Source organism: Setaria italica, chromosome V, assembly GCF_000263155.2.
Source record: "Setaria italica strain Yugu1 chromosome V, Setaria_italica_v2.0, whole genome shotgun sequence".
NCBI classification, from domain to species: domain Eukaryota; kingdom Viridiplantae; phylum Streptophyta; class Magnoliopsida; order Poales; family Poaceae; genus Setaria; species Setaria italica.
In genome coordinates, this window is record NC_028454.1 from 15,161,360 (window position 1) to 15,171,146 (window position 9,787).

General features: G+C 38.6%; 1 protein-coding gene across 1 annotated transcript in view; it reads left to right on the forward strand.

Moving 5' to 3' along the window:
• The window catches only part of LOC101769509 (achilleol B synthase), a 20,913-nt gene extending 11,490 nt beyond the window's left edge, over positions 1-9,423 (forward strand). Inside the window, exons 8-17 of the mRNA XM_022826650.1 lie at positions 63-185; positions 262-384; positions 3,383-3,481; positions 4,513-4,569; positions 4,896-4,942; positions 5,038-5,181; positions 5,265-5,442; positions 7,791-7,865; positions 7,973-8,056; positions 8,980-9,423. Of these exons, the coding sequence (XP_022682385.1) occupies positions 63-185; positions 262-384; positions 3,383-3,481; positions 4,513-4,569; positions 4,896-4,942; positions 5,038-5,181; positions 5,265-5,442; positions 7,791-7,865; positions 7,973-8,056; positions 8,980-9,102 (1,053 nt within the window). The 3' untranslated portion in view covers positions 9,103-9,423. The remainder of the gene's footprint in view (positions 1-62; positions 186-261; positions 385-3,382; positions 3,482-4,512; positions 4,570-4,895; positions 4,943-5,037; positions 5,182-5,264; positions 5,443-7,790; positions 7,866-7,972; positions 8,057-8,979) is intronic.
• Positions 9,424-9,787: the final 364 nt, after the last annotated feature.

The following is a 9,787-nucleotide window of genomic DNA, read 5'->3' on the forward strand; positions in this document are numbered from 1 at the left end:
AATTTATTTTCTCTAATAATAACTCAGTAAGTTGGAGAATACTTTTGATTATTAACCTATAGGTAGTTGATGGTTGCCAATGCTGGGAGACTTCATTCATTGTTGAAGCCTTTTGCTCGACAAATCTTGTCAATGAGTGGTCGTCGACTCTGCAGAAGGCATATTTGTTTATACGAAACTCACAGGTATAGGTATAATACCCTATGATTTATATTGTTTAAATATTATTACAGTTATTGACTACCATCTCCATCTTAAAAGGTAGTTGAGAATCCTCCCGGTGATCAAAATTATGGGCATCCCCATATATCAAGAGGTTCATGGACTCTTTCTACCACAGATTGCGGTTGGTCTGTATCTGATTGTACAGCAGAAGCACTTAAGGTCAATATATGTTTTTACCATTCTGTTGCCTTAATTATACAAGGGAGTGCATTTTAGGCAGGAATTAGAAATAACAATCTTCTAGCTCCTTCTCCCGCTACCCTTTTTTTTACATACTTTTGAGGGAATTATTTCCCTTTTCCAGTCACCCTCAGCCTCGACTCTGCTAGGCAATTCCCTTGCAAAAAACATATCAAATGTCTGGCACTATCCACGTTAGTCGATACTACGTACTGAGGGCTGCTTTATGATTTTTCAAAGATTGAGTTAAGATTTCTAATTAAATCATACAAACCACCGGAAACATGGCAGGAACAAAAAAAGATCAATTTCATTTTAATTCATAAGTTCTAAATTATAGAAACCAGCACGGATGGGGAATGTGGCGACTGGAGGGTGGATGTTTGTAGTAGGGATGGGAAATGCAGTTGTGTGTGTGTGTGCGCGTGTGTGTGTGTTGGGGGGGGGGGGGGTGTAGGCGGGCGGCGGAGGTGTAGGAATTTGGTGATGGTTCAGTTGAATGCCTGCGAATCTGGGAATGCAGGATGTGGGTTGGGCCGGGGTTTTCTCGAAGAAGGAAGCTGGATAGAAAGAAAGGACAAAGCATTTAACCAATGATGGCTCATGTGTGGAGCAATGCATGATGATGCATAGAACATTGTGGATATTATTTGAAAGGCCACAAATTGTCCGTTTGGGTATATTGTATGGTTCCAAATAAAAACATTATGAACGATTCATTTTTTTATTACAATGGAGATTTTCCACAACTAAGAAAGATAAGCTGTTAAAAAGAATCATGGTAAATAATTTATCTTTTACGGGTTGAGGTTTTGATTGATAGAAAGATATATTTATCTCGCATGGTTCCAAACAATCCATAAAAGATGAATTGTACAGTATGAGTGCTTTAGTAGTAGTGTGTTGCACAAAGGCATGCACCAGCCATATGTTGGAAAATTAGGTAATCGCAAAAGTAAATTCCGAACTAGATTTATCATGATAACAACAAAACCTAGCGTGTGAATCTTTAACAAACTAGGCCCTTGTTTACTTGGGGAATTTGGGAGGTGCCAAATTACTGTAGCAACACTGTAGCGTTTCGTTTGTATTTGTGAATTATTGTCCAAACATTGACTAATTAGGCTCAAAAGATTCGTCTCGCAAAGTACAACAAAACTGTGCAATTAGTTTTTAATTTCATCTACATTTAGTACTCCATACATGTACCGCAAGTTTGATGTGATGGGGAATCTTCTTTTTGCATAGTGCCAAAGTTGGGAATTTGGAGGTAAGAGAACAAGGGCTAGGCAACATCAAGCACACTAACATAATCTCAGAAAACATGTTAAAATAGCAGATCAGGTCACGGTGTACGTACTCAGCTATGATGACAAGCGGTACTGACGGAACGACGATGGTGCTGCAGATGGAGCACAGCAGACAATGTCGAAGATGGTGATACGCCGCAATGCTGGACTTGGATGGAAGATGAGCCGTGGTGAAGACCCCGAGTAGTCGCGCGGAGCGCTTCCCAAAAACCTTATTTGTCCTCTCCCGGTGCAGGATCACAAGAGCACGAGGTTCCGGAGACCTTCTCTCCTGTTCGCTGTTGCACGCTGGCGCTCGAGATGGAGTAGACTATGGTGGCGGCACAGTAGCGAGAAGAGGCAAAAATCCTAGCTCGATTAGATGTCTTTTCGGTAGAGGCCGATAGATCGTATATATAGGAGAACCCACGATCTCACGTCGCGATCGTGATCTAAACCGATTAGGCTTCCATATATCTCGCTGACTTGAAGGCCAAGTAACCAAAAAATAAAATGGCAAAAGGAAACCGCGCCACCGCAAGGCTGGAGGTTGGATTTAGGTGGACAATTCACGCAGGTGTCGCACGCCCACGCCCTTTGCCCCGCCCGGCGAGGCGTGGGCGAGCGCGCGCGTGTGGAGCTTTCCTTCTCTCCCCACACACATAGCTTGGAGGAGTGGAGACAACCTCTATATTTATGTTGGCCATCCTTCTCCTCCACTAGCAATGTGGGACTAAATGTTTGCACCACTCCAACCACTTGCTCATGCCCACGTGGACCTTTGAGATTTATTTGGAATTTCTGAAATTGCAATGGACCAAGCCTATTATTTCATCACCGTACGCTATCATCAAATGATTATTTTTATTTTGTTTGTAATAATTGTCCTTTAGACATACCTATTTCTCTCTTATAGAACTTTAATGCTAGGCATGCACTCTTATAAACAAATGAGAATTAAAAATAAAGCATAGGAAAATAGTTACAAGGAACGGTCCTGGCCATGCCATGGGCTTGATCCTGTTTTTGTGATCGTTTTTTTCATATTAATATATTAAGGATCCATAAACAAACACATGACAATATGGAGAGGGTAGCAGTGTTATAAGGAAATAAAGGCCACTACCATTCTATGACCATGAATCCTATATTTGAGATCATTTGTGCATATTAATAAATTGAGGAAGCATAAAGAAACACAAAATAATATGATTCGGTAATAATAGTGGCATTGGACAATGTAGAGGATAGCTTTCTGATTAAATGTGACCAAGGAGTTTTTCCCATGAGTTCACTATTAATTTGTCAGGCAGGAAACTTAAGGTTACATCCTATTGAGACACATATGAACTACTATTTCTTTCTTTTAAAAGAGCAATATAAGTACCCTAATTTGGTAGTTCTTTTAGCTACACTTGATATAATGTCGGCGAATGTCAACAAAGGAGATCTTTTCCATTTCTTAGTAAATACTATTTGTTCACAAGAAGGGAAGATAAAAAATTGATACTAATTTAGTATTTCATTATGCTACTTGTATTAGTCAGTGACTATGGGCTAGCTAGACTGTTGAAGCCTGAAGGTTCCCACATGGCAGTACATATTTATGGAATTTTTGTATTAAGTGTTATTGTTGGTTCTAGAATAATAATGAGGTTTTTGCTGATTTTTGAACTTGAACTTTTCAGGCATTACTCTTACTACCAAAAAGTTATCCCAACCTTGTTGAGGAACTAATTGGAGAAGAGAGGTTGCTTGATGCTGCTGATTGCCTTCTTTCCTTTATGGTATGGCTATCTGATGAAGTAATAAATTAGTCTATGGAGTGATTTACAGTTATCAACTCAATCTTGTAGAACCATGGCTTTGTATAGAGAACTGTGGCTAATTTGTATAAAGAAACCATTGCTATCCGATGAAGTAATAAATTCATGTTCTAATATTAAATATGGACGTATGCCTGACCTTTAGTTACGTTAGAGACCTATGTTTAATTTTCTGTTAATAAAAGCATTTTTTCTAAATATCAAGTTTATTAGGTCCTATTTAGAACAGCGGCAACTCCAAGATATATGTAAGATATTTGGTGCGCGAATCATAAAATAAAGTAAACATATGTGTTTAATTCAAAATAATAATGATTTACTCAACTAAATACCTTCACTATATGCATAATGACCTAGCTCCAAATTTTTCTGGAGCTGTGCCATATATGCCCTTATCACTCATACTCAAAACTATAATTTTCTCTACTATTCTGTAAAGTAATTATCTTCAACAAGATTTGCTTTCTCATCAGTGTGATGATTGGAGCAAACTGCAAAAAGGTTACCACCGTCATAGCATATTTTGGTTATCTCGTTTGGTAGTAATCAAATTAATTGCACAAACAAAATTACCAATAGCTAGAGTAAACTAAAATGCTTGTTATTATTATTGTTGTCACATCTAGCAGTAACAAATTTTCTAATGCTCGGAACATTTTTTGCACTTGATACCCGTATGCCATTGCAATGGCTAGATACTGGAAGAAATTGAAATCATAAATTATCAATATATTAGACGAAGGAATACATTAGGACAAAAGGAAATCTGTAATATACCCAGGAAACGAACTCAACAAATTTTCTGATGTGTACATTGCAAAGGAACATATGCACAACAAAATTCATATTACACGTATTGATGTTCAGCCTTTTCACCAATGATACTACAAGTACATCCATGCAACGGCCCTATACAATCTTTTTTCATCAATGCAACTGTGTATGCCTGAACAAGTTCAATTCATTGACACTTAATTCATGTTTTCTTGAAGAATAAAGATGGTTCCTTTTCCACATATGAACGTAAGAGAACTGGTTCCTGGGTTGAGGTGAGTATTTTTGTGAGATCTGCATCCTACAGTTCAATCATATGGGTGGATAATGTTTTCCAGAACTATCTTTTTTCCGTAGAAAACAAATACTATTAGAAATGTTGAATTTGAGGAGATAGAGTAATGTATCTCTTAAGCATTAATATGATTGGCAACCTCACATGGAAATTCTGGTGGAAGCCTCTCAAGTTTTTCTTTCTTACCAATAGGTTCTAAGTTTGTTTTAAAAAGTTTAGGAAGTAGAAAAAAATTAGATCAGTACCTTTAAAATTGTATATTGTACAATCGTAATGGACTGACATTGTCTTTGCTTGGCAATTCAGATTTTCAATCCATCAGAGAGTTTTCGGAATATAGTTGCTGATTATCCGTAAGAAGCGCATATGGCACCTTGTTTTAAAATCCATTATCTTCCCTTTCAATTCACTAAGAGAATACAGGTCATGGTGTGCAACAAATTGGCAGGTCGGTTGAATGCACTTCCTCGGTGATCCAAGCTCTTGTACTGTTCAGAGAATTATATCCAAATTATCGTAGCAATGATATATGTGAATGCGTCAAGAAAGCTGCTAGATTTATTGAGAATAGCCAACAGATTGATGGTTCATGGTTCGTAAAATCCCTGCAAATCTTTTATGAAAATATGTTCACTCAACACTTGGTAATAACTACATAGTTTGGTTATTTACTAGGTACGGAACGTGGGGCATATGTTTCACGTATGGGACCTTTTTTGCGGTAAAAGGATTACTTGCTGCTGGCAGGACATATGAGAATAGTTATTCCATCAGAAAAGCATGTGATTTTCTCTTGCTTAAACAACTCAATTCGGGTGGCTGGGGAGAGAGCTATCTTTCATGTGTGAGACAGGTAAGGCCAAGCTATCTTTCATGTAGCTTTATTTATACTTTAGGTTGGTAGTTATGCATGAAAAGCTGGTACCTAATTAGATGTATATATCTCAATGAAAATCAAACAGATAATGGTGTAAACTATCAGTAACAATTAGATGACCTATAGTTTTTTGCATGGATGTGAGCCACACCTCTTCCCTACCAGCACACTTGAATTCCTATATGTTCAACTCAGTGATGTTAGTTAGTTTAAGGGCATATGCAATATATTGATCGAAGAGAGAAAGAACAATTTACATTGCTATAGATTTTTGCAAATTATAGTTAATTGTAACACTCCGTCCTCCAAAGCTGCACAACCTACTCCTTTCTTGGGACGAACCTGCATACACACAGTACCCCATTCACACTTTCGCTCTTGCTTCACGTAAAAAATCCGCGTGCACGATGTGCGAGATTTGAACTTGGGACCTCTTGCCTTGTGTGTACAATCCTTACCATCTCACTTACATAGCACATGCGACTGAGTAACACAGACCGGTACTAAAGGTGACTTTTATACTTTTAGTACTGGTTGGTAATATCAATAGGTACTAAAGCCTCCGAGGAGAAATAGTACTAGGTGGTAACACCAACCAGTACTAAAACCTACCTTTAAGTATCGGTTGGTATTACCGGGAAGGTCTCCACGGGCTACCAAATGTTGGATCCGGTACTAATACTAGCATTAGTATCGGATGCAAATTTGGTTGGTATCTATGTGGAGGATGGAAAGTTATTTTTCTAGAAATGTGTTGATTACAGCAAATGCTGAATTTTTGCACACAACACGTGTCACCGAAATGTCCATTTGTCAGTATATACACTATAAGAGAAACACTCATTCCTATTGGCTCATCCTTATGACGAGCGTAAATGAGCCAACATGTTATTCATACCGTGTGGAAAACATGCTAGCACAAATAATGGATTATCCGTTATTCATACTGGTGCAATTTTGAGCTGGTACAGATAATCTATTATACGCGCCGGCGTGAAATTACACCAGCACAAATACTCCATAATTCGTACCGGCTCACAATAGAGCGGGGACGAAACCTCCCAGGAGTATTCATGCCGGTTCAAAATTGAGCAGGCAAGGATAATTCATGCCAGCTCGAAATTGCACCGGTGAGGATAAATTTCGTGCCTATGTGATTCGAATTTTTAGCTTGTATTTAGAAATTCATAACTTTTGCATACAGACTCGGATGGAGATAATCTTTATATGAAAATTGTACGGTTTGACGAGATTTACAACTTTGTAGTTGAATATTTTTTATTTGAAGTCATTTATATGCCCAAATAATGGACCAAAATGTTGGACAATAAGGGTCAAAAGGAATAGAACTTCCCTCTGTGTGCACATATATGGTGTAGGTGGGAGGTATTGTGCGAGGAGGGAGGTCATGAGTTCGAATGTTGTATGCTGCACATGCGCGTATTTCACACCAAATACTCGTGACTTGTGATTTGTGATGCCTAGAAAAAATATTTTTGCTACTTTCATTTGTAAATCCTATTTTTACTTTTGAACCGGTAGGCGTAATCGTTATTTGTACCGGCTTCGACGCTAGCACGAATAACCATTTGTATTCGCATCGGCTTTATGGTGCCATTCCTTCCACCGGCACGAATGAGATTTTCACACCGGCACGAATAAGGTGCTCTGCAGTAGTGATACTTGCCTGAAGTAGTGTTTTTGCTTATTCCACGTGCAAGTGAAGATTAATGTGGTTGGGTTTGTTTGTATTCATAAGGCACACACCGGTGAAAAAAAATCACATTCTAAACTTAATATTTATGTAGCAGTGTTATTACATATTACATCGTTAATTAGTTCATCTGGTTTCGTGCCAAACCATGATAGACAGAAACAATAATTGCTTCATTGCAACGCACCGGCATGCTTTCTAGGAAGCTAAAAACTTTACTAGGCGAACAAGTTATGGAAAGCTAAAAGAAATTATTAAGCCGATTTACATGTTAGTGATCCACAGCTACAAAAATAAAACTGTAAGGGCCAATCTGTGAGCCTTACATGATGATGATGGTCAAGAGGAGAGAGAAAAGGAGATGGGCATGAGAAACAGAAAACTTCATGCCCTACTCACACAAATTGAAACCTTATGTCATGGTTATGTTGATTTTTCTACTTTCTAGGTACTTCCTGCATTACCAATGCCCTAATAGGATTGTGATGCAAGATTAAGATTTGGTGTGCTGAGACTTTTTTTTTCCTTATTTTGAAGATGCTATGCAACTCAAAACTTAATTGATTTAGATGAAGTAACAAAGTTTTTTTTTCATTTTCAACATGAGCAGGTTTATGTACAGGGTGATTGTGCTCATGCGGTGAACACTGCTTGGGCAATGTTAGCCTTACTTTATGCTGGGCAGGTTTGTTTGTCTATTATTTCATTAATTTGCATATAAATTATACTTTTCACGAAGCTATGCTAATTTTCTATGTTGTATTATTTCTGCACTTCGGAATCCATGAATAGATTGATCGGGATCCTGCACCACTGCATCATGCCGCAAAAGAACTTATTAATATTCAGATGCAGACAGGCGAGTTTCCCCAACAAGTAAGTGTGTTTATGTTAAATTAATAAAAGCATTTGCATATATTATGAGACGAATATCTATATCTCCATTATAATGTGAAAGCATGAATACATCTTTCTTAAGAATAAAAACATCCGAGCATCTATATCCTTGGATGATTGTTGCTGCACTTTATTACAATAGCCGCAATGCAGCTGAAGCAAATTAAACTAATGGTTCACAATGAACAAAGTGTTGAATAGCAAAGATCCTTGCCTTTAGAAAAAGCGCACTACGAGAGTTTCCATCTTTCCCAATATTTTATTTTTACAAGTGGTTTACAATATTACTACCATTAGTATTTTTTTAGTGAAGTGGCCAATATTTTTTTCAGTATATGATTACTAGCATTCCTAACAGTTTTAGAAAATTGGTAAAAATAACATCTCCGATATATAAACTCATTGCCCACAGTTTTGTAGCCAGTTAACAAAATATACTAGAAATAGTTGGTCACTTTAAAAAAATGAACTATGGGGAAAATAATTAGTGTTGTAGTAGTGGCAGTTGCTACCTCTATCTATATAATTGGCCAAAATCCTCATCGATGTGGTCTCCAAGGTGTGGTCATAAATCTAATAATGTTTCCAGTACGTTTGAAGTTCAAAACATCATTTGTGGAGGTGACGTTAAACATTCGCATGCTATGTACAATTATAAACAACAACTTAACACAACCAATAACTTATAAAAAGAACTAACTATGCGGTAATAATGAATACATAAAGACATGATGATCAAGACATAAAATGGAAAAGAACTTCCCTTAAGCACTATATTATGCCAATGTAGCCTATATTGAAACTCAACCTATGAATAATTCGCTTCTATCCACATACTGCAAACATAACAATTGCATCTGTAATTTCTGTCAAACGTATCACTGACTATATCTGCATAACAGGGGCATGTTGGGAATTTCAACTCCTCGATGTATTTCAATTATCCCAACTACCGCAACTTGTTCCCAATTTGGGCTCTCGGGGAGTACCATCGGCGCTTTTTTCACAGAAGGGAAGTGAAGTGAATATGCAAGTGTCACGTGACCGCTTTCAGCAAACCTATCTGTCCTGAGGATACTCAATGCGCGTACGAACCATTCTATGGTGCCTACTCTGTAAAACGTACGTAATTAAACTGTAATAATCGAATAACGTGCTGAATGTCTCTGCTGTGTATGGTTCCGAGCTATAGCTGTTGAGACATACTTGGGCCATAGTGGGCAGCACGCTGTTGAGACATATGTGTCTGTCTTAGTATTGCAGGAGTATATTTATTTGTTCTAATGACGTAAATACACGACACCGTCGTTTCAAAAAAAATAAATACACGACACCGCGTCTGTTACATATTCAACCTTTACAAGAGCACGCTGGGTGCACTCATAGCCTCAGAGTTCATGGCGCCGGGAAACTCCCAGCACCAGCAGTCACTGTATCTAGTTACGGCAGTACTGGTTCTAGCTTCTAGCTCAGGTGGCCTCCGCTGCGCCGGAGATCTTGCTGAGCCTCTCGGCGGCTTGCCGTTGACGACTGCAGGCGCTCTCCTCGGCCCTGCGCGGTGGCTCTGATGGCTTGGGCCGTGCATGGACCCGCTGCGCCACCGCGCCCGCGTAGAGATCAGCCCTTGATTTGCCGTTGTTGTCGCTGCCGTGGCACGCGCCCGGTGGTCTGGTTCTTCTGCTGGCCGTGGTCAGCGAGGGAGGTCTCACT